The following is a 24035-nucleotide window of genomic DNA, read 5'->3' on the forward strand; positions in this document are numbered from 1 at the left end:
CGAACTCCATCCTCCAAGATGACAACGCTCGCCCCCACAGAGCTGGGTTTATCAGAGACTACCTCCAGAATTTGGGACTAGAGAGAATGGAATGGCCTGCCAACAGTCCTGACCTCAACCCAATTGAACACTTATGGGATCAGCTTGGGCATGCTGTTCGTGCTAGAGTGACCAACACAACCACGTTGGCTGACTTGCGACAAATCCTGGTTGAGGAGTGGAATGCCATCCCACAGCAGTGTGTGACCAGGCTGGTGACCAGCATGAGGAGGAGGTGCCAGGCTGTTGTGGCTGTGTATGGTTGTTCCACACGCTACTGAGGCTCCTGACTGTTTGTTAAATGAATAAATTGTAAAATTGCCAATATGTCTTGTTTCTTCCTTGTTACTGATATACTTCAATCATCCAATCCACCAAACAACACCAAACAAGAGTCAATAGCAACAGCAGAATAAGCTGTTTGGCATTGGCAGAGAAGATCTGGCAAATTTTACATGAGCGCAACCCACATACTCAGCTGTGCTGCTCATCCCACAAATGCATGTTCCTTACAAATGAGGCACCATTTAAAAGGGAAATAAATAGGCTTTCCAACGGTATAAAATGTATTGCCAAGAAGCATTGTTACAACAGAGAAATAATCTACCAAACACAAATTTCCAAACTTTTTGTTTGATGTTTATATGATTATTAATATAATTAATATGATTATAGTCCTGCTAAGTAAGACGTGTTTCATATTCAATTATGTGGGCTACTACACAATCGGTCTAGTTTAAGATCAATCCTTCCTATCAAGAAAACCAATATAGCAAGTTGAAAACAACAACAATAATAATAATAATAATAATAAAGAATAGTTACACAAATAGTAATACTTCCATCTACTGGTGTAGTACTGTAAGTGCCTTGCTTAAACCAGAACTTGTATTTTGAAACTGTCAAGGTGGTTAAGCATACGTCTTGCATCTTGACACATCACCAGTGATGTTCCTGGGTCATCGGGTGTTTCGGGTCTCACAACATCAGACACCCTCACCTAGGCAACCCAGCCAGGGTTGATCAAGCCCCGGCTTATGCCCAGGTAGCAGTAAGAGCTTTAATTTCATCAATTTAAGATTTAACTGTATAGTGATGTGTACATTACAAGATTCATTAATGCGAAGCATCTTGTAACTTGGCTTGCAGTAGAGTGCCCCAAATGCTGCCTAATTTGATCTGTAAGGTAAAATACATGGAATGTCCGTCCCAGGTTCAGCCCCACATTACTTGGGCTCAGCCCCAAATGTATTCAAACCTTGGTGACGCTCCTGGCTCCCACACTGAGCCCCACTCTCTGCTGTTAATTTACATACATCCACGTCTTCTGTTGACCTATGAACTTTAATGTTAAGTAACGTTATTACCTGTGGTATTTAAGTGACGTTAGTGGAATTATTTAACTGATAACCGTGTCATAATGATTCAGTGCAGTGAATTGAATTAAACACACACGCCGTGGGTCTGTACAGGATCTGTGCTTGTTTATGCTTAATGTATTGGAATGTTTTATTCCATGTATTTTGTGTCACATTTTATCTCTTATTTCTATCCCAGCTGTCTTTTCTCCTGTGTGGCACTTTGTAAGAACTTGTAATTCTGTTTTGATAAATGCTATATAAAGTAACTTATTGTTATTATTATTATTATTATTATTTATATTATTATTGTTATTGAGGAATAAGTGTCTTGTTAATGGAGACATCAGCAGTGACTGTTGAGAAAGAAACGTGTAATAAGCTTTATTTTTTCTGCCATGCCAAATTTTTCAGATTTATTCTGTGAACAGTTTTATGTCTGAAATGTCAGAATTAAAGATTTTACATGAAATGATCATTCGAAATGCCTTTCTGAACCAACTGTAAAAGAATGCGTACACCAAAGGATTCACAGTAGAATTCAAATAGCCGACCCACAACAGTGTTTCGAACAATGCCGATGGAGTCGAGTAACTGATGAATGGATTAATGACGTTACACACAAAAAAAGGAGTCCAAAAAGAAAGAAATGCCCCCATGATGATAGCGAGTGTTTTGGTGGCTTTAGTTTGGGACGGATCAGATGTTCTCGTGTTGTGGATGCTGCGCACTTGTCTCTGTGCCACCAGGAAAATCTTCAGGTAAATGCCGAGCATGACAACTCCGGGAATGTAAAAGGAGAGAAGCGATGAGACTGTACTTGATACTCCACTCTGAAACAAAACACATCCTCCTTCACATGCAACATGATCATAGTAGAAGTCCTCAACTCCCAAAATATTGAGCTCGAGGAAGATCATTCCAAAGCCCGCTACAGCCGAAACACTCCAAGTGACCAGAATCATGATCAACACAGCATTAACAGTTATTTTACTTCTATACAGCAGAGGCTGGCAAACAGCATAATATCGGTCAATTGATATGAAAGACAGATTTAGAATTGAGGCTGTGCACAACAAGACATCAGCACTATTGCAGAATTTACAGACCACATCTCCAAAATACCAGCAGGTCTCGACAGATAGGATCATACCGGGGACCATGACCAGCAGCCCTAGCAGCAGGTCGGAGACGGCCAGGGAGAGGATGAGGTAGTTGGTGGGAGTGTGAAGCTGCTTGAACTGAGCGACCGACATGACGACCAGAACGTTCCCACACACCGTCAAGACGACCATGACACCCAGGAACAGGTAGAGAGAGACGCGGACAGACAGAGGATGGATGGTCCTCAGACAGGAAGTGTTCCTGGACTCAAAACAGAGTGCTTGCTCCATCCGTCTGGATAAACCTCATTTATAAAGCACTTCAAAACCAAAGTTACAAAGTGCTTCACAACAAGGAACAAGTGCAGCTGAAGGTACTGATGAAGTAAGCATAGCAAAGAGATAAAAAGACAAACAAATGATAATAAATAAAATAAAGGACAAATGACAGTAAGTAACACAAAATCTGAAATTAAAAAATGCAATAATGAACACGGCAAACTTGGCTAAAATCAGACCAGGATTAAAGGTAAGCTTTCCAATAAAAGCCTGTTTTTAGGAGTGATTTAAAAGATGATTCTGAATTTGTCAGCCACACAGCTTCACATCTGTTCCACAAGGCAATGAACAATATTCATATACAGTAAGGAACTTATAGGTGAAGAGTTCTTCATTTAATAAAATATTTCTCATAATAAAACTTTACACTTGAGAATAGTTTAAACTGTGTGGAATTAAATATATTGGCATGCCCAATCATCTGAGTGTCTTCCTAGTTGTGAAAAAGGTTCATAACAGTCACATTTTTACCTGTAACTTATGTATCTTATGTTTGGTTGACCAGGGAAACAAACATGTTGTCAAACAATTCTCCTCCTTTTCTTCCTATTTGAACAGAGATGTTATGAAATCATACTGTTTACAATATGTGGAAAAAAGCAGATATAACACATATTGGGTTAGTGACATAAAGCTCATATAGAAAAATTCCTTGATCTGACAATGCAAAGTGATTTTATGCTGCTATTCCGGTCAGAAAAAAACAAATGCCAAGAAGTCACAGAAATATCAGCAGCCAACTGACTCCCTGTTTAGCAAAGGCTATCTGATGTTTCTGCTTGCTTTTTACTTCTTCAGGACACAAAGAACAAACAAACAAAATAGCATAACTAATACTGCAATATAGAGTTTCAGGCAATGGATAATTGGTAACTGGATGCAGGAAGGTTCCACAGTGAGTGTTAATGTGTTTTAACCACTTTCTGGGTTCAGCTATAGGAGATTACCTGTTGGCCCTGTGTGTGTGTGTGTGTGTGTGTGTGTGTGTGTGTGTGTGTGTGTGTGTGTGTGTGTGTGTGTGTGTGTGTGTAGAACTGAAGCTACAGCTAAGATACATCAAGCTCTACAGTGAAGTAAGTCATGAAATTTTCACACATTTTCAACACAATCAAACATCATGATGGCAAAAACTAAGGCACATGTTGAAAATAAGCGGAATTATCCTTTAAAAAGTACTACATTCTAAAGTAATCCTAGCATAGCAATAATGCAGCAATAATTAAAAGTGTTTATACAATACTCAATGTGTGAACACAAGCTAGCTTCCAAGAAACACATCATACCTGAATGCAGAAACATTTAGTTAAAGTGTCTCTTACCTCACACACTCACAGCTGGACAGAATGAGCTTCCTGTGTGTTTCCTGACACAGACCATCACAGCTGTAACTGTCGGTCTCTGTCTGGCCTTTAAAGCCCGAGGCTCTGTGGACTGCAGTGTCTCCTGTGGACTACAGTGTCTCCTGGCCGACAGCCGCCTCAGGGAGTGAAGCTGGACACTCGTCCCAGTGGATGATGGGCCACACTCACTGTTGTTTATATTCAACTCTTCTTACATCTCTTTTCATGTTGTAAGGATAACTTGACTACTGACTAAAATGTTTGTCATCCGATCAGGCCAGGATAGATTATATATAATAAGAATAATATCTATCTATCTATCTATCTATCTATCTATCTATCTATAAATACACATATATATATATATATATATATATACAAACACACATATATATTTATATAGATATATACATATATATACACATATATACACATAGATATACACATAGATATATATTTTTAATATAGCACTTTTCAAAACACAAGTTATAAAGTGCTTTGCACAATGAGAAGAATAATTAAACAACACAATAAAACAGTAGTAAAACAGTGACAATTCAACACAAAGAAAACCATGGGTGAAATTACAAAATGGTAACTTGAGAATGCATAAAGCAAAAAGTTTACAGAAAAATCAATGAAACTAAAAAACAAAAACCCCACTAAAAAGAGGGTCTTTAAGAGTGTTTTAAAAGTCAATACACCCTTAGCTAATCTGGCCTCTTCAGGAAACGCATTCCATAGTTTCAGGGCCCTGACAGCAAATCCTCGATCAAATTTCGATCTAAGAACAACTAGGAGAGACTTTCCTGCAGACCTCAGGTTACAGGCTCATAAGGAATTAAAAGATCTAAAATATAGTCTGTGGCCTGTCCAAGACATGCTTTAAAGGTGATAAGTAAGATTTTAAAATCAATTCTAAAGTTTATAGGCAGCCAGTGCAAGGATGCTAAGACAGGGGTGATATGCTCCCGTTTCTTTAGACCCATTAGCATTCTGGCAGCAGCGTTTTGGACTAGCTGAAGGCGTGAGATTTGCTTCTGGGTGAGGCAGGAATAGAGGGAGTTACAGTAATCCAGGCGAGAGGATATAAAAGCATGAATTACTTTCTACAAGTTATTTAAAGACTGTAATGATTTTAGAAATAGTTCTAAGCCGATGAAAGCAAGTCTGAACCATTTTCTTAACCTGATCCTCAAATTAAGGTCCTGATCAAATATCACACCCAAGTTCCTTGCAGAAGTTTTGACGTAAGGTCCCAAGGAACCTAGATCATTCTGAAAAGAGTTGATGGAGTGAGGGGGGCCAATTTGCAATATTTCAGACTTATTGTCGTTTAGGTGCAAATGGTTTTGGAACATCCAACTTTTAATGTCTTTTAGGCAGGTGTGAAGGGAGGCTAGTCCATGAGGATCATTGGGAGTGATAGGCACATATAGCTGTGTATCATCTGCGTAACAATGGAAGGAGATGTTATGATCACAAATTATGTGACCTAATGTGAGCGTATATAGGGAGAAGAGAATTGGACCCAAAATTGAACCTTGAGGTATGACACATGTAATGTGGGCAGGATGAGGAGGTACCTGACAAGACAGAATAAGTTCTACATGACAGATAGGATCTAAACCAATTTAGAGCAGAGCCAGAGATACCAACCCAGTTTTCAAGACAACCTAAAAGAATATCTAAAAAAAAACTAAAATAGAGCAATGGAAGGTCATTAGTGACTTTAAGAAGTGCTGTCTCAAAAATCTTTCATTTTCAACAATTGACTGAGTGCTATTTTTTCTAATAGCCTCGATAAAAACAGAAGTTTTGAGATGGGCCTGTAATTGGCTGGAACTGCAGGATCAAGAATGTTTTTTTTGAAAAGGGGATGTACAATAGCATGTTTAAAGCTGGAGGGAACATTTCCACTACTTAATGAGCAATTGATAATAGAAAGAATACTGGAACCAACAGATTCAGTAACCTCTTTAAGCAGGTGAGTAGGAAGCACATCAAGAGAACAAGATGTTGACCTCAAACAATATTGAATAACACCCTTGAGTTCTGACAATTTCTTGTGTCTTTAATGACTTTCTGGTAGGTGCACATTAAGCTTTTTAGGATCTCATAAGAGACCTGTAGTTTATTTGATTTCCAGTTATGCTCGGCTTTGTGACACTCTCTTTTTAGAGTCCGAGTGTGCTCATTAAGCCAGGGCAATGACTTTGGCTTGGAGGTCCTTATTTTCATAGGAGCAATAGAGTCCAGATTATTTGTTGTTATAAACCTGGCTCAGGACTTGCAACAAATGAGACAGTCCACACCCTAATGAAAGGTGAAAAAGATATTTATTAAACTAAGCGTAACAACTCATAATGAAATATGGGAATGTTAGGCATCAGTGGTGTAAAGTATGTGCGGATGAGTGAAGTGTTGATTGTAGATATAAATGAAAATAACACCAAAAGCAAACTAATCTAAAGTGTAGGCCATGTGGAGGGCGTCCTGGATGCTCAGCAACAAGAGCCAAACTCCTTGGACAACAACCCTTTTATAGCCTTAGGCCACTCCCTCCTCAGGTGCAGCCGATCAACTGACGGACCTCTTAACAGGAGAGAACTAGAGAAGGTAAACAGGAGGGAGGAAGAGAGAGAGAGAGAGATAAAGAGAGGGCCGTCACAGTGCATTTATCATTTCAAACTTTGGCTAACTTTTGATTGGATTACAACTCCGGTTTTGCAAGTACAATCCTCAGTTTACATTTACGAATCACCATTTTCGCCTTGCCTCAGTTTTTCCATTGGTGAGGCTGAACAGAGGAGAGGAGAGAGACAAGTGCATGCATAAAAGCACATTCCCAAAATGATTTAATGGACAGAGCTAATTACAAACGTATGTATGTATAAATATTTGACATTTAGCAAATGTTATCCATACTGGTTATTTCCTATTATTTTATAACACTGTAAGGTAGGCTATAGGAAATGTGAGATGAGTGCGTGCATAAACACGCATTCCCACAATTCCATACAGTAAATTCACGATTTTTGAAGAATCCTGGATTGTTTCTTAAATAATTTACAGTTCGTTACTGTTTATCATTTAATTGCGCAATTATTTTTGTAGTTATGCTCACTCATGTGCTTTTGGCGATGTACCTAAAATTTAATATAATTAAGTAATATGCCTACGTTTACCCCTGTATCTATTGAATTGAAAGCAGGAGTTTTGAAGTAGGCTATGGCGTTTTGATGTTGGTTTAAGTCATACAGCTGACGAATATATGTATTATGTTTTCATCAACACTTCATCAAAACATTGTTGAAAAAGGAGAAATTGAGTAGCCTAAAAATTGATTTCATACTGGTGAAAGGCATAAGCCTATTTTCCTATATAAAAAAGCAGCCATGAGTTTCACTCTCCAGACATATGAAAAATATTGGCATATAAGAATAGGCTACACAATGTAATTAGGAATAGCCCACATGTTTATTTTTCATAAAAACGAATCCATATAAATGTTTGTGAAAAGATGATATATTAATTGGGTAATAATTTGATAAACGTTAGGACCACCAGATTATAATTTTTCCTTATCCCAAATATATTATATGAAAATATGATTATAGTCCTATTCTGCTAAGTAAGACATGTTTAATATTCAATTATGTGGGCTACTACACAATCGGCTTAGCTCACCAATATAGCAAGTTAAAAACAACAACAATAACAACAATAATAATAATAATACTAATAAAGAATAGTTACACAAATAGTAATACTTCCATCTACTGGTGTAGTACTGTAAGTGCCTTGCTTAAACCAGAACTTTCTGTCATGGTGGTTAAGCATACGTCTTGCGATGCACCTGGACACATCACCAGTGATGTTCCTGGGTCATCGGGTGTTTCGGGTCTCACAACATCAGACACCCTCACCCAGGCGACCCAGCCAGGATTGATCAAGCCCCGGCTTATGCCCAGGTAGCACTACTTCACCCATGGATGCACTCTCCTGATCCACAACCACCTGCAGGCAACTTCAGTTGCCTCTGTCAAACATGATAGTTTTCTTCACTGGGCGGAGGCGCTCACAGTTGCTGATCCCGCTGCAGATGGTGTCTGCTATGACCTTCAGCACCTGGTCATGGCGCCAGTGGTAGCGCCCCTCACCCAGGGCTCTCGGACAGCAGCTGAGGATGTGCTCAAGGGTTCCCCCCTCTTCAGGCACAGCAGGCACGCTGGAGAGTCGCTCTTCCCCCAGCCGAATAGGTTGGACGGGCTCGGTAGGATGCCGAAAACTGATTGGATTAAGAACTTGATGCACTGAGGCTCGGCCTTCCAGAGCTCAGGCCATGAGACCTTTCTCTCCACCACCTGCTCCCATCTTGTCAAAGCTCCCTGCTGCCTCATCCTGACCAGCCTGCTGGCTTGCTCCTCCTCGACTGCTGTACGCACCTCTGCCTGGACCAGCTTCCTCCCATACTTCCCCTGGGCCTTGTCATAGCGTGGTATTGAAATGCTACCAAGGCCAGCTCTTCCACGGGTCACCATCCCCACCAGCACACTGTGCTGCAGAAGAGACTCTGCGTTCTCCACTGCCTTTACTGCCCTCCACTTCCTTCCTGTCCAGACCTCGATGCCGGCCTGGGAGACTTTTGGGTCGCAAGATTCCCGGTACTGCAGAACATCCCTTGTAGGGGTCACCTTGAACTCCTCACTCAGGCTGCTGATGGGGAGCTTCAGCATGTTGTTATGACCGTACAGGGCGATGCTGCTTAGGCTTCGAGGCAGTCCAAGCCACTTGCAAAGGAACCTACTGATCCTCTTGTCAAAGCCCTAGATTGTAGAGATCAGGACCTTGTAGACCAGAAGAGGCCAGAAGATAGCGTGTTGGTACATCCAGGCCTTGAACTTGCCTGGTAGGCCTGATTTGTCCACTGCAGGTAACCAGACTTCTAGCTCCTGGTTGGTCACTTGGATGGAAGCTGTGTCCCTCAGGCTACAGTTGAGCACCTTACCCAGGCTCTTCACTGGTTTCTCTGTGATGGTTGGGATTAGAGTGCTGTCAAGAACGAAGCAGAATTTGTCCTCTCGTCCTCTCTTCAGCACTAGCGACCTGGATTTCGCTGGTTTGAAGCTCACGTGAGACCACTTAATCAGTTAAGGCTGATTTATGGTAGGGTGCTCGACACTTTTGATAAGTTTCGCTTGACAGAAAATAAAGAGCCGCGCGACGTTTGTAATTCATGCTTCGGCGAAAGGTTTCAGTTGTCTCCATGGTAACCAGCCGCTATCCTCCAGCCGGCTTGTTTAGTTACATTAACGTTATATTATCCCGATCGGTGTATAGCTATCCTTCTGACAGCTTGTTTGTTTTATATCTATATTTGTGCTACTTTGTATCCTTCTGATAATGGAGGGATTTGATTAAATCAGTGAGTTAATTGAAGAGGAGGAGATTTTACTTCTACTGAGAAGACAACGGGAGCGCAGGAAAACATCCATGATACAGAATAATCCTCTCGACCACAGAGTGATTATTGTTTAGCCTACTGTAACATTTTTGTCTGACAAATAAAGATGGCAAGGATAGTAAACATAGCCTTCCTGTCCCGTAGATTTTTCCACCGAAGTTTGCAGTCCAACATACTGATATTCAGGGCAATCTCTTTCGTTAATGCCATCTGCGCATCTTTATATTCTTTCATTGAAGAATCATACAGGTGGCGATACTGTCTCACTTCTTCTGCCAGTCGTTCATCTATTCCCTCCATAATTGCTACGAGCTAAGCTAATTAAACTAAACTAAATAAACAAGGACGAAAAGTTATCAGGACGTTCAGTTCAGTGAAAACTACAATCTCCGTGGCGACGTGTGACGCAATCTCTCAAGCTACCTAATCTCATTGCGCGACAAAATATGAGTGTCTGCGACATAACAAAATTCTCCAGGTGCGCGACATGAGAGGGAAGTGTCGAGAGACACTTTTTTCTGTTAAAAATACGTCATTTCTGTCAAGCGACACTTATCAAAGGTGTCGAGCGCCCTACCATAAATCAGCCTTTACACAAATAGTAGTACTTCCATCTACTGGTGTAGTACTGTAAGTGCCTTGCTTAAACCAGAACTTTTATTTTGAAACTGTCAAGGTGGAAACCACGTTAAAAATGCATCACTTCTGGACCAGAATTAGGAAAACGCTATGTATGTATGAATCGTGTTTTACAATTGAGGGTACAACAAACAGCCAAAAGTCTGAACGTAAAAAAAAGAATCTGTAAACGTATAAACAGAGCTGCAAAATGAGAACTGAAGGCATAAATAGTCATAGTTAAGGATTTAATTTGTAAAACATGGGTTACAATCGTGCTTATAGATTTACAGAATTGACTTTGGGTTTTCAGATTTTGTTTTTACAGCTGAACCATTTCACAATCTTGGGTTTACGTGCAATTTGTTTTGGCTGAAAATGCCTCCATACTCCACTATATTGTGCATTGGAGCTGGAATAAAAGCTTGGTCGGACACAAGAAATGCCTCAGAGAACTTACTTGCAGAGCTTGAATTTAAAACATGTGAATAGACACAAGAACAATGTACAGGAGCAGGCTGGGATATGGGTACATTAAAAACAATAGCCTTATGGTCAGACATACAGTAGCTAATCTATTACAGTAACTGAGTCAAATACCAGATGATAGAACAAGGTCTTAAGTGTGTCCCTTTTCATGGGTAGGCCCTTTAACAGATTGGGAGAGGCTAAAACAATCAATAAAATGTGACATATGATAGGTAGATCCTAATCATAGAATCAGATTTTGGCAGCATTGTTATCTGGTGTTTCATATCTGATCTGGAGGTGGTAAGGATTGTATTGTGACCAGAATTAGTCTGGACACAATCCAGGATAAAAACATATTTGAACAATAAAGAGGAATGGGGAGAAAGTTTGGGGAAAGTTAATGTGGTTACAGATTTAAATTAATACCGCCAACACATCATTTTAGGTGAAAGGTGGTTGCACATGTTTTTGATGAGGGTTCATATTTGACCATCTGTATTACAGAACTGGCATATTTGTCTTTGTCTTGGGCTGCACTTCAGCAAGCCCTTGCAACTATTGTGTCATGTAAAGGCAAGGGACATTTTTATTAATAGTAGCAGCAGTAGCAGTAGTAATAGTACTAGTAGAAGCTGGTGGAAGAAATATTTTTCCCACTGTGCAGCCGAGGGCATCACGCGGCAAACAGGTCATGCATTCATTCAGTTAGTCAGTCAGTCAGTCAGTCAGTCAGTTAATGCTTAGTGAGATCTTGCTTCGTGAGATGGCCTCTAGAGGGGGACTCTGACTAAGAGATGCCCTCTCGTGTGTTCCTGGTTTGGCTAAAATTGTTGATCTATAAAAGTGATGCCCATCCCCTAACTGGTACCCTCGTACACAATAATATTCAGTTCATAAGGAAGTCTCAACATGGTACATTAATTTAGACCAGTAATAAGGACTACTATGTGGTAAGTGAAATTAATCAACACCCCTCCAGCCAATCAGAATCAAATCATCCAGCACATGTATAATACATATTAATGAATACTATTTTGAGAGCTGACTTTTTGGTCACGTCATGTTTCTTCTAGCAGGAGGAGGTTCAGCCAGTTTTGAGGGAATCGGCACAAAATAGTGATACTCAGGTACAATCACCTTCAAACAGGGAAATGCTAGTAAAATAGGAACTAAATTAATTGTATTTTTTAAAGATAATGTTAATGTTGTCCATTCTATCAGTATCTTAGCAAGGACAACAAGAGATTGAGGAAGTCAGGGTCACCAACCAAACCCAGATCTAGACGGGACACTGCACCACCCATGGCTTCACAAAAGCTTTTTTGTGTTTATTTTATGTTTGCAACTGTTGGTGCCAAGTTATAATAATTATTTAAAGCAAATCAATTCTATTATAATAGAGAGGTATGTTATAAGAGCTTTAATTTCATCAATTTAAGATTTAAGTTAACTGTATAGTGATGTGTACATTACAGGATTCTTTAACGTGAAGCATCTTGTAACTTGGCTGGTAATGCAGTAGAGTGCCCCAAATGCTGGCCAGTTTGATCTGTAAGGTAAAATACATGGAATGTCCGTCCCAGGTTCAGCCCCACATTACTTGGGCTCAGCCCCAAATGTATTCAAACCTTGGTGACGCTCCTGGCTCCCACACTGAGCCCCACTCTCTGCTGGTAATTTACATACATCCACGTCTTCCGTTGCCCTATGACGTTAGGTAACGTTATTACCTGTGGTATTTAAGTGACATTAGTGGAATTATTTAACTGATAACCGTGGGTCTGTACAGGATCTGTGCTTGTTTATGCTTAATGTACTGGAATGTTATTGGAATTATTTCTATCCCAGCTGTCTTTTCTCCTGTGAGGCACTTTGTAAGAACTTTGTAACTCTGTTTTGATAAATGCTATATAAAGTAAGTTATTGTTGTTATTATTATTATTATTATTATTATTATTATTATTATTGAGGAATAAGTGTCTTGTTAATGAAGACATCAGCAGTGACTGTTGATAAAGAAACGTGTAATAAGCTTAATTTCTTCTGCCATGCCAAATTTTTCAGATTTATTCTGTGAACAGTTTTATGTCTGAAATGTCAGAATTAAAGATTTTACGTGAAATGATCACTCGAAATGCCTTTCTGAACCAACTGTAAAAGAATGCGTACACCAAAGGATTCACAGTAGAATTCAAATAGCCGACCCACAACAGTGTTTCGAACAATGCCGATGGAGTCGAGTAACTGATAAAGGGATCAATGATGTTACACACAAAAAAAGGAGTCCAAAAAGAAAGAAATGCCCCCATGATGATAGCGAGTGTTTTGGTGGCTTTAGTTTGGGATGGATCAGATGTTTTTGTGTTGTGGATGCTGCGCACTTGTCTCTGTGCCACCAGGAAAATCTTCAGGTAAATACCGAGCATGACAACTCCGGGAATGTAAAAGGAGAGAACTGATGAGACTGTACTTGATACTCCACTCTGAAACAAAACACATCCTCCTTCACATGCAACATGAGTATAGTAGAACTCCTCAATTCCCAAAATATTGAGCTTGAGGAAGATCATTCCAAAGCCCACTACAGCCGAAACACTCCAACTGACCAGAATCATGATCAACACAGCATTAACAGTTATTTTACTTCTATACAGCAGAGGCTGGCAAACAGCATAATATCGGTCAATCGATATGAAAGACAGATTTAGAATTGAGGCTGTGGACAACAAGACATCAGCACTATTGTAGACTTTACAGAACACATCTCCAAAATACCAGCAAGTCTCCACACATCGGATCATACTGGGGACCATGACCAGCAGCCCCAGCAGCAGGTCGGACACGGCCAGGGAGAGGATGAGGTAGTTGGTGGGAGTGTGGAGCTGCTTGAACTGAGCGACCGACATGACGACCAGAACGTTCCCACACACCGTCAAGACGACCATGACACCCAGGAACAGGTAGAGAGAGACGCGGACAGACAGAGGATAGATGGTCCTCAGACAGGAAGTGTTCCTGGACTCAAAACAGAGTCCTGACTCCATCTGTCTGGATAAACTTTATTTATAAAGCACTTTTCAAAACCAAAGTTACAAAGTGCTTCACAACAAGGAACAAGTGCAAGGTAGAAAACTTTAAAATTAAACTGAAGGTATTGATGAAATAAGCATAGCAAAGAGATAACAAGACAAACAAATGACAATAAATAAAATAAAGGACAAATGACAGTAAGTAACACAAAATCTGATAGGAAATAAAAAAATGCAATAATGAACGAGGCACACTAAAATCAGACCAGGATTAGAGGTAAGCTTTCTAATAAAAGCCTGTTTTTAGGAGTAATTTAAAAGATCATTCTGACTTAGCCACACAGCTTCACATCTGTTCCACAAGGCAATGAACCATACCCATATACAGTAAGGAACTTATAGGTGAAGAGTTCTTCATTTAATAAAATATTTCGCATAATAAAACTTTACACTTGAGAATACCTTCAACTGTGTGTAATTCAATATATTGGCATGCCCAATCATCTGAATGTCTTCCTAGTTGTGAAAAAGGTTAATAAAAGTCACATTTTTACCTGTAACTTATGTATCTTATGTTTGGTTCACCAGGGAAACAAACATATTGACTAACAATTCTCCTCCTTTTTTTCCTATTTGAACAGAGATGTTATGAAATCATACTGTTTACAATATGTGGAAAAAGAAGATATAACACATTTTTACTTCTTCAGGACACAAAGGACAAACCTCTCCTATTGTTGAAAACTGTTTAGTTTAAATACTTATATTTGCAAAAAATACCTGGAGATTATGATGCATTCTTGAATAAGCTTTTAAATAAATTTTACTGCAATGTTTCAGCTAATCTACCATGACAAAATAGCACACTGCTTGTGGAATTATTTTCAGTGATGTTTCACTGTAAATTCACGCAAATGGTTTAGATTTATTCAAATCACCAGCCAAAACCAAAATTTGTCCTGTTCACATAGGATGGGCTTGATTTGTTTTTTCACATACACATCTACTGCTCCACTCCTCTTATGTAGTTCTATGGCAGGATTTGAGAACTGCCATATGATTTGTGATGTCTTCATTTCACACCACTGCCACTGAGGATGTTGTGATATTTAGCTAATTATTCCCTCAATAATTAGTCAGAGAAGAAATGATTTTATCAACCAAGACATCAACCAACAGTCAATAGTTAAAGGATAAATCCAGTCATTTTCAACATGGGCCTTATTTTCAATCAAACGTCATGATAGCAAAAACTAAGGCACATGTTGAAAATGAGCAGAATTATCCTTTAAAAAGTACTACATTCTAAAGTAATCCTAGCATAGCAATAATGCAGCATTAATAAAAAGTGTTTATACAATATTCAATGTGTGAACACGAGCTAGCTTTCCTGAAACACATCATACCTGAATTCAGAAACATTTAGTTAAAATGTCTCTTACCTCACACACTCACAGCTGGACAGAATGAGCTTCCTGTGTGTTTCCTGACACAGACCATCACAGCTGTAACTGTCGGTCTCTGTCTGGCCTTTAAAGCCCGAGGCTCTGTGGACTGCAGTGTCTCCTGTGGACTGCAGTGTCTCCTGGCCAACAGCCGCCTCAGGGAGTGAAGCTGGACACTCGTCCCAGTGGATGATGGGCCACACTCACTGCTGTTTATATTCAACTCTTCTTACATCTCTTTTCATGCTGTAAGGATAACTTGTCTACTGACTAAAATGTTTGTCATCCGATCAGGGCAGGATTTATTATATATAATAATAATAATAATACAAAAATATATAATATTATATATAACACAGTTGATGTGAAATTAAAGCCTTTGACTGCTGACACATTATTGAACTTTTGACACCAGGAAAGTGCTGAAATGATTGATCATAGGGTGTATAACTGTACATACTTGCTGAATATCATAACATTAAAGTGGATATAGACAACTTTTCAACTTTTGCCCTGTTGTCCCCCCCTAGCGTTTCCAAGCGGTATTGATGTTTGCGCTGCTGTCGCAAAGACAACCGGATCGCTTTCCATTACAGCCTAGCTCCGTGAAGAAATGATCGACAACTGTGGAAACAAGAGAGAAGAAAGAAGCATGTCCACTGAAGAGGTAAATTGAAATTGTCACAATTTTATATTGAATTTGGAAACAGGCAGAAGCTATTGTAATGATGTGCGTTGCATTGTAATAACATAGTTTGAGTAACGTTATTGCTTCGTAACTACAAAGTAACTATAGCTGGGGTTGGCGTTGGGGTGGAGTAACGTCAGACGAAAAGCCATTTAGTCTACTATGGAGACATGAAAGCAGATCGGATTTCTTTAGTATGTGTTGAGAAAAGGGAACTGGGTTGGTAGCATGTTTATGTTTTTACAAAATGAAAGAAACTGCACAACGGAGACGGTGATGACATATTATCTGTCCGTTGATTTTCATATGAACAAGTAGATCAGCCTGACACAGCCAGCCTGACTAGCCTGGTATCCAGCCCCTATGAATCACAGTTTTCAGCACTCTTCGAATTTGCATGGTGATTCATAAAAATTCAAAGAGTGCTGAAAACTGAGATTCATAGGGGCTGGATACCAGGCTACAGCCTGACTGGATACTGATCCAGTATTCTATGGATGTAGGACTGGTAGCTTAGCTAACTGATTTCTAGAGGGCTTTCATCCCGTTGTCTACCATAGCTTACAGGAAGAAAGCCCTCTAGAAATCAAAATACAAGTTTATTCAGGTAGTATACTCAATGCAACTAAAACGTATCATACGTCTTCTCCACACTTTGACCCTACGATCCAACTTCCGTAGGCAGAATCTGGACTCATTGCTGAACATAACGTTCCTCCTCATGTTCAGGTTCCAGTGCAGGTGTTGCCGACACCAGTACAAACGGGCCTGACGGTGAAGGGCGGTCATGGCAGGCCTCCTGGCAGCCCCATGAGCCTGGAGATTGGCTGCGTGCGGTCTGTTCCGGATTGTCTGGGCCGAGAGCCGTGTGCCATATCGTCCTGCAAACCTTGACTGCAAATCTGTAGAAGACAGCCTATGGTTCCTAAGTGCTGAAAGGGTGAGGAACCGGTCTTCTTGGGGTGTCGTCTTCTTGGGACGCCCACTTCGCAGTCTGTCTCTGACATCCCCCGTTTCATGGAACTTGGCCTTCAGTTTGGAGATGGTACTATGGCTCATTCCAAATAATGCTGCAATTTGCTTTTGTGGAACACCAGCTTGAAGTTGCCCTATCGTACAGGCCTTATTGAGATCAGACAAACGTGGCATGCCGATTCTTGGAGCAGACACCAACTGACCACTGTAGCAGGGCCCATGCTCACAGGTGCTGCCAATCAGGTGCCAATCAGGTACCTGATTGTCAGCACCTGGGGGTACCGGAAGCTTTTGTAACATCACCCTCTTGTGATAGTAAAAAGACAGTATTTGATTTGTTTTACCCCTCGTATTTTTTTGCCCAGGTTCTTCGCTACATGCCAGATATCAAGGGAATGTTGCAGACCCCACATCTTGTATTGCCCACGCTCTGGATCTGTAACAGACAATGACAATGTACCATTTACACTCAAATTCTTGACAACCATAATGAAACCAAAATACCTACTAGCTCCATGTACATAGATATAGTAACAATGCATAGAACAGTGAAAAGAAATGCCAAATAATATATATCAGCAGGTATATTTACTCAACAATGCTGAGATTTGTATGTGGGCATCGGTGACCACTTCTTTCACCGCGATTTCCTGAAGCAGTACATCCATTGTCTGGATGAACCCCTCTTTCTCCATGATGACCGAGTTCCTGTTAGTTTCCCTCTTGTCGACCGTCACAATGTGGATTATATCTTTAGACTCTTGCTCAATAGTTGTGTATGTGCAGTACTGTGCACAGTGGCCTACAGATGAAATAACACGTTTAGAATTTTCAAAGGTCATACTTGGTGGAAAGGCATTATGAATGTTCATTTGTAAAAACAGTTTAGAAATAAAAAACTTGCCTGGTGAGATTATTCTGCCATCGCCTGGTAAGGGGAGAGAGAATTTGTTTTATTGTTAGGCTGTTGCTATTAAACTCAGAGATTGTATATATTGACTATGATCTTGCCCCCCCCCAAAAAAAATAAATAAATATATATTTACGCATTTGTGTGCAACAAAATGTAGTAAAATTTGACTGACCTAGCACCACAACATGATCTTTACTGCGCAGCCGGCCAATGACATCAGCTCTCTTCTCCTGCCAAAGCTCTTTCACTGTATCCACACAATATGTGTCTTGCACATTGAAAAAGGTTTGCTCTCCACCATGCCCATGTTCATGAACTTGAAAAGGAGTGCTATCTTGGTGTAACTGTTACCAGATAGCAGTATCTTGGTAGACAACATGAAGTCTCCAACCTGCATTCCAAACTTCAGCAGGGGCTGAGAGTTCCACCTCCAAAGACTGTGCCCATAGCGACAAAACTATGATGACAGTGGAAGAAAGCAAAAAGATGACATAATCTAAAAGAACTACAGAATTCATTGAAATGTTTTGAAAAAAAAAATCTAATATCAAGGTATATTGAGAAGAGTCACACAGGCTGTGCTGTGGGTACCATACGACACATGCACAATGAAAAAATAACTGGTGCTGGTGGCGTCTGCTGTATTACACCACCAGTGCAATGTGTTGTACCCACATCAGCCTGTGGGACTCTACCGCTTCTCAATATACATTGTCTTATATGATAAAGTGGAACATTGTTAAATCTCATCTCACCCATTCCAAGATGACTCCAGTTCCCCTCGATGCCATTGTCACCTCAAATGGCCGTCACATCCTGCAGCCGTCACTGGGTTGCTGTAGGGGCACTTCTGTACAGGCAGCTGCAGAAATGTGGCCAGTCTCCGCAGATTGTCATAATAGGCGATGGTTGCCTGCTTGTTGATGAGGTCATCCTTGCACATAACTCACTCGTGATCAGGGAAAGAGGATATGTCCTCAATTTGAAGGTCAAAATCTGGCACATCATGGACTGTTTCATCCAAACCGATGACAGGGAATGTGTCAATTGAAAAAGGATTTTGCAGGGCACCTCCAGTTCTGTATGAATAAAGCATAACTTTGCATTGGTTTATATTAGGTCTCAAAATGTAGAACAGCATCTAAAAGATTAAATCTCTTTCAATCAGGAGAGACTAGGATGAATGCTCGAATTAAAAAGTTTATTCATGACATGAAACAAGATGTAAACTTTGGCGTAGACGTAGAGACATAGACGTAGGAATTAGGATGTCCCCCTGGGGAGTTCCTCTGGAGCCTGGACATTGGTGGTAATGGGGTGGTGGAGGGACGAAGGTAAACACAGCAACTGGAATGACAGCAGCATACGGCATAGATCTGAGAGAAGGACAATAGCATAGAAGGTGACGTGTATATACTCCTGTCACTTTGATGATTGGCTCTTTGAAAAAGAGAGGGAAGTGATGGCTAACTCTGATTGGTTCTCTGGAAAAAGAAGGAAAGTGTTCACCAACTCTGATTGGGTAAAGGGAAAGCATGAATGAATGATAAGTAATCTTCCTGATTGAAATTACATAATACTTCACTTGTATGTCGACATTGACATAATAAATCTAATTTGCTAAATATACTCAATGTATGAATATTGTTTCACATGCTACTTGACAAATACACAGCTACACAAGCACACAACATTTTCAAAGGAAACGGAACCTTTTGTAATTGAAATGTCACATACCGAACACAGATGGATGGAACATATTCTTCATCTGAGCTGTCATAGTCTGCCAATAACTTATTTCCCAAAGTCACATCTTAGTAGTCAGTCTCATCTTCCCAGTCAATTCTGCACAAACTAGACATATAGGCAAACCATTTGTATGTAACTGAAGACATATACATATATAAATACATAAAATAACCTGAGGTAATGAATAACACTTACACACTGTTCATGAGATCATTGACCTGCTCCTCATCCAAGTCTTCGGGTTGCTCTACCTCAGCAATACTCAAGGAGAGCATGCTGCAACCAATGTAGAATCAAACAGACAAAACAGGACATGTGAGAAGGAAACTCAGCAATACATTCAACTACTGAGACCAGGAAAATGCATCAGGAGTTGGAGTTAGGCTATTAGCGCAAGGTTACCTGTCTTCTAATACATGAACCTCCAGCTGTTCATCACCAACTGGCTGAATTCCAGGAATAGCAAAATCATCATCCCTGATTAAAAATCAACAGCCCAGTCACAATCTCACATTCATGCATAAAGCTTCCTCACAGCAAAATGAAGCAGGAATATGTAACATCATAAAGCCAACCAAATGAAAACCAATAGCAAAGACTAGCATTTGCCAATGCACAACAGTGTGTATTAGATCTCAGTTGTGAAATAACTTGTATACCTGTCATGGTCTGAATCAGCTGCAATGCTGGATAATGGTGGTGGTGGTAGAAGAACAGTGGGCTTACTTGGTGTGGAGGTTATCTGGTGTCTTTGATAGCTGCAAAACAGTGTAAAAGTCAGTTCTAAGTTTATACCATTTTTAGCATAATATGTAATATACCCCACTGAGCAATTTTACATTGATTAGATGTTTAAAAGATGTCTAAATGGCCCATAGACGCAATGTTGAAATTACTTCTTGTGCTCAGATAATTATCATGTAGGCTAGTCTACAGGACTTCTCTGGTGCATATTTTTGGTATTTACAGATGTTATTCATTGTAATAATGTATTTACTGCTTGGTCTAAAATAGGTCTATACATAGCCGTAATGATCCTGGGCTATATGAGAGCTAAAGCATAGACGCAACGTTGAAATTGCGTCTTTTGCTCAGTGGGACAGTGCAATAGAACAAACCATCTGTCTGCTTATCAACTCCTTGATCATAACACAATGTACTAACTTTCACCACTGCTCATTTTAGAAAGGCCACTGCAAGAAAACGTGTTCTTTGTTTACGTTCCGCTACCCCAGCAGCCTGGCTACTGTCCAAAGCAAGAAACCGTAAGAATCCCAATTTGAACTAGAAACCCCGATCTCAGTGCTATGATAAAGGCAGAGTAAAACATACAGTAGTATTAATAAGTAGGCAGGTTGTGTTACTTACTGATCCAGCAGAAAGAATGCCAACTGAATGTCCATTTTGAACCCTCTCAAGTCGCGGAGCTCTCTCCATCGAGTGAATGCCCATCCGAGGTTCACTCTTGTTTTACCTCTGTTGCGATCACTCTCCCTCTTTGCCTTCTTTGCCTCCTCCGTCAACTGGGTTCTTTTTCTTTTACTTGGTAGAGTCTCCACGGTTTTTCCACCGTCCGCCATTTCTGCTACTCGGGATAGCTACTGATAGCTACAGGGTAAAACCTAGCCTATTCCTCTTGTGATTGTGCAATGGATGATTCACTTCCTTTGTGCCGTAAATGGAGCCTTCATTTCTCCCAGGAGATCGTACCCGGTGGCAGACAGAATTGCATAGTGAAAGCGAAGCTTATAGGGAATCAATCTAAACGCCGATGGTGTCATTCTTCTTCTGTCATTCTTCATTCTTCTATAGCGGTAACACTCTACAATCAACATTTATTTCATAATGATAAGTTAAAGCAAAAAAGTTGTCTATAGAGTCTTTAATGGTCGTGCCTAATTTTTTTAACTTTATGCAGAAAATCTTTGACCATCAAGCAGAACCAGCTCCTCCAAAACAACAAAGTGAAGAGTGCTGGTACCTGCCTATTTTATTTTTGGTATGTATCACCAGAAACCTGGCAAGATCAGGGTGGTCTTCAATTTGAGTGCCCAATACAAAGGCATTTTCCTCAACAACGTACTCTTGAGTGGGCCTGACCTAAATAGCACACTGCTAGGTGTCCTGCTCTGAAAAGAACAAGTGGCCATTAGAGCTGATTTTGAGCAGATGTTCTACTGCTTCAAAGTCAGGGAAGTCTGTGAATTTTCTCAGGTTCCTGTGGCACAAAAATAATGACCCAGACAAAGACATCATTGATTACTTATTATTATTATTGATTGACTGTGCATGTTTTTGGAAACAGCTCCTCTCCAGTTGTAGCCACTTACTGACTGAGACGAGCAGCACGACTTGATGAGGCAGAGCATGGCTCAGAGGCAAAGGAGTTTGTCCTGAGGATTTTTTATGTTGACTATGGTCTTGCATCTGTGTCCAGTGAAGCTGAAGCTGTCGATCCCCTGAAACGCACAGAGGATGCTGGCAGAGTCAAACTTGATAGCCCCAAAATAGTCCCAAAATAGCCCCAAACAGTGCCAAAGTTATGGAGGCATTCTCACCAGAAGCAGAGCCAAGGAACTCAAGGACCTGGACTTGGGTGCTGACCCTCTACCTCTCCAGCGAAGCCTAGGAGTGAGCTGAAATCTACAGAATGACAGTTTAACATTCAAAGTGTCACATGATGTTAAGCCATTCACATGAAGAGGAATACTGTCTACAGTCAACAGTCTCTCTATGACCCGCTTGGATTTGTTTCCCCCATTACTATCCAGGGCAGGGCCCTATTAAGAGAGCTCTCTTCAGAGCAACATGAATGGGACTTACCTCTCCCAGCAGACAAAGAGGCACAATGGAAAGTGTGGTCTGACTCTCTAACAGAGCTTGAACAATTGCAGATCCATAGGCCCTACATACCAAGCTCATTGTCACACACTCAGTGGAGGGAATTATGCATAATTTCAGACGCATCTACAATGGCAATAGCCGCGGTAGTTTACCTTCATGTTCCTGCTCATACCATCCCACGCCTAGAACTGTGCGTTGCAGTCTTACGCCTTGTTGACACAGGATGCATAACGGCCACGGAACGGCCCCGAAGCGGAGGCTGCTTCATTTCGCCGCCCATGTTAATAAAGCAGGTTGTTCACACTGGCCGTGGTGCGGCGCATGGCTCCGCTCGCAGCTCATGATCTGGAGCGGCAGTTTCGGTGTCTGGTCTCCGCATGCCGCAGCGCACATTTCACAGGAAAACACCATAGAAAACACTATAGATGGTAATGTCTCCATTATATCACCACAGAAGCACAAATAGATTAAATGATCAACTTACCAGGGTCTTCACTGTTGTTGTTGATGAATCCATCTGCATTTTAGGATGATTATCTATCTGGTTTTGAATTATCACTTGCCTTTTGAAGATTGTGTCTGTTATTGAATTACCACAAAAGTAAACAAGTATACATGTTTAGGTTTGTTTATTTATAGGCTACTGAATTTATTTAGGCCTATATGTCATTATTTAAAGAGAGAGAGAGAGGGGGGGGGGAGAGAGATATCTAGGTCCCCTAGCCTTTCCCAATTATTGCCTGATCACTACTCACGACTCTTGCTGAGAAAACAAATAAATGTGACAGCTTTGATATGAGGGGCTTTGTGAAGAAAGGGAGAAATGAAGAAGATGGAAGATATAAAGTTCATCCCTGATGTGGAAAAGTACAGTGAGCTGTCAGCATTGTTTCTACAAGGACCGCAGTGAACAGATGAAACTTTGTTGGCTACTGGAGCACAATGTCAGCAGCCTACACTCTGTTTCCACAGGGTTTTCTCCTCCTGTAGACATAGGAGAGCTGCTGGCTGGTGCAGAGAAATGCACTTCCTGTGTGAACAACCCCACTGCGACTCGTGCACGAAATCACGGTACTTGGCTGCTATGCGTACTGTGTGAACCAAGCGTTAGCTGTAGAGCTGGCCAAACTGATAAGAGGAGAGATTGACATGGAGCTGCATGCAGTCAAGTTTTTTACCGATAGTTGTATATTGGTTGGCATCACCTAAATCTACCAAACCGGACCAGTGACATCATGTTGGTTCAGAGCAAAACCCATCTGATCACGGTACCAGACATGTCCCAGTAGCACACTTACCACACCCCAGCTGGTTCTATGGCCCAGCATTCCTGAGACAGGCTGACATACAGGAATTCATTGAGGCAGAGTCTTTCAAGCTAGTGAAACCAGATTTGGATGATGAGATTTGGCCGCAGGTGACCACACTTATAATTAAGACCACAGAGCAGCCACTTGGGTCAGATAGGTTTCACTTATCCACATTGCTAAGTCATTCTCCAGAGCTTCACACACAGACAACTGCAGAGGCTGGCACAACTGCAAAATACCCCACACCACAGAATTCTTATAGACCAAGACATCTATCATCAGAGCTGTACAAAAGGAGACAAGGAGAAGAGGAGTTCAAGACTTTGACACAGGATGGGAAAGTGTTA

At 40.7% G+C, this 24035-nt stretch overlaps 2 protein-coding genes and 1 pseudogene across 2 annotated transcripts; all 3 read right to left on the bottom strand.

The window, feature by feature from the left end:
- Positions 1-1813: 1813 nt before the first annotated feature.
- LOC139649890 (trace amine-associated receptor 1-like) lies at positions 1814-2791 on the bottom strand. The gene has a single exon (XM_071526401.1). The coding sequence runs from the start codon at positions 2789-2791 to the stop codon at positions 1814-1816; it is 978 nt and encodes a 325-aa protein (XP_071382502.1).
- Positions 2792-8211: 5420 nt separating this feature from the next.
- Positions 8212-12423, bottom strand: LOC139649885 (uncharacterized; annotated as a pseudogene).
- A 378-nt stretch (positions 12424-12801) lies between these two features.
- Positions 12802-18728, bottom strand: LOC139649886 (trace amine-associated receptor 1-like). The gene is made up of 5 exons (XM_071526397.1): positions 18599-18728; positions 17958-18032; positions 17535-17674; positions 17250-17308; positions 12802-13792 (listed from the first exon to the last, which is right to left on the bottom strand). Exons 1-5 carry the CDS (start codon positions 18726-18728, stop codon positions 12802-12804), a joined length of 1395 nt encoding a protein of 464 aa, XP_071382498.1.
- Positions 18729-24035: the final 5307 nt, after the last annotated feature.

Source organism: Centroberyx affinis, unplaced genomic scaffold (assembly GCF_046629955.1).
Source record: "Centroberyx affinis isolate AG114_WGS23_722 - 3 ecotype Tasmania unplaced genomic scaffold, CSIRO-AGI_Caff_v1 ptg001409l_1, whole genome shotgun sequence".
Lineage (NCBI taxonomy): Eukaryota > Metazoa > Chordata > Actinopteri > Beryciformes > Berycidae > Centroberyx > Centroberyx affinis.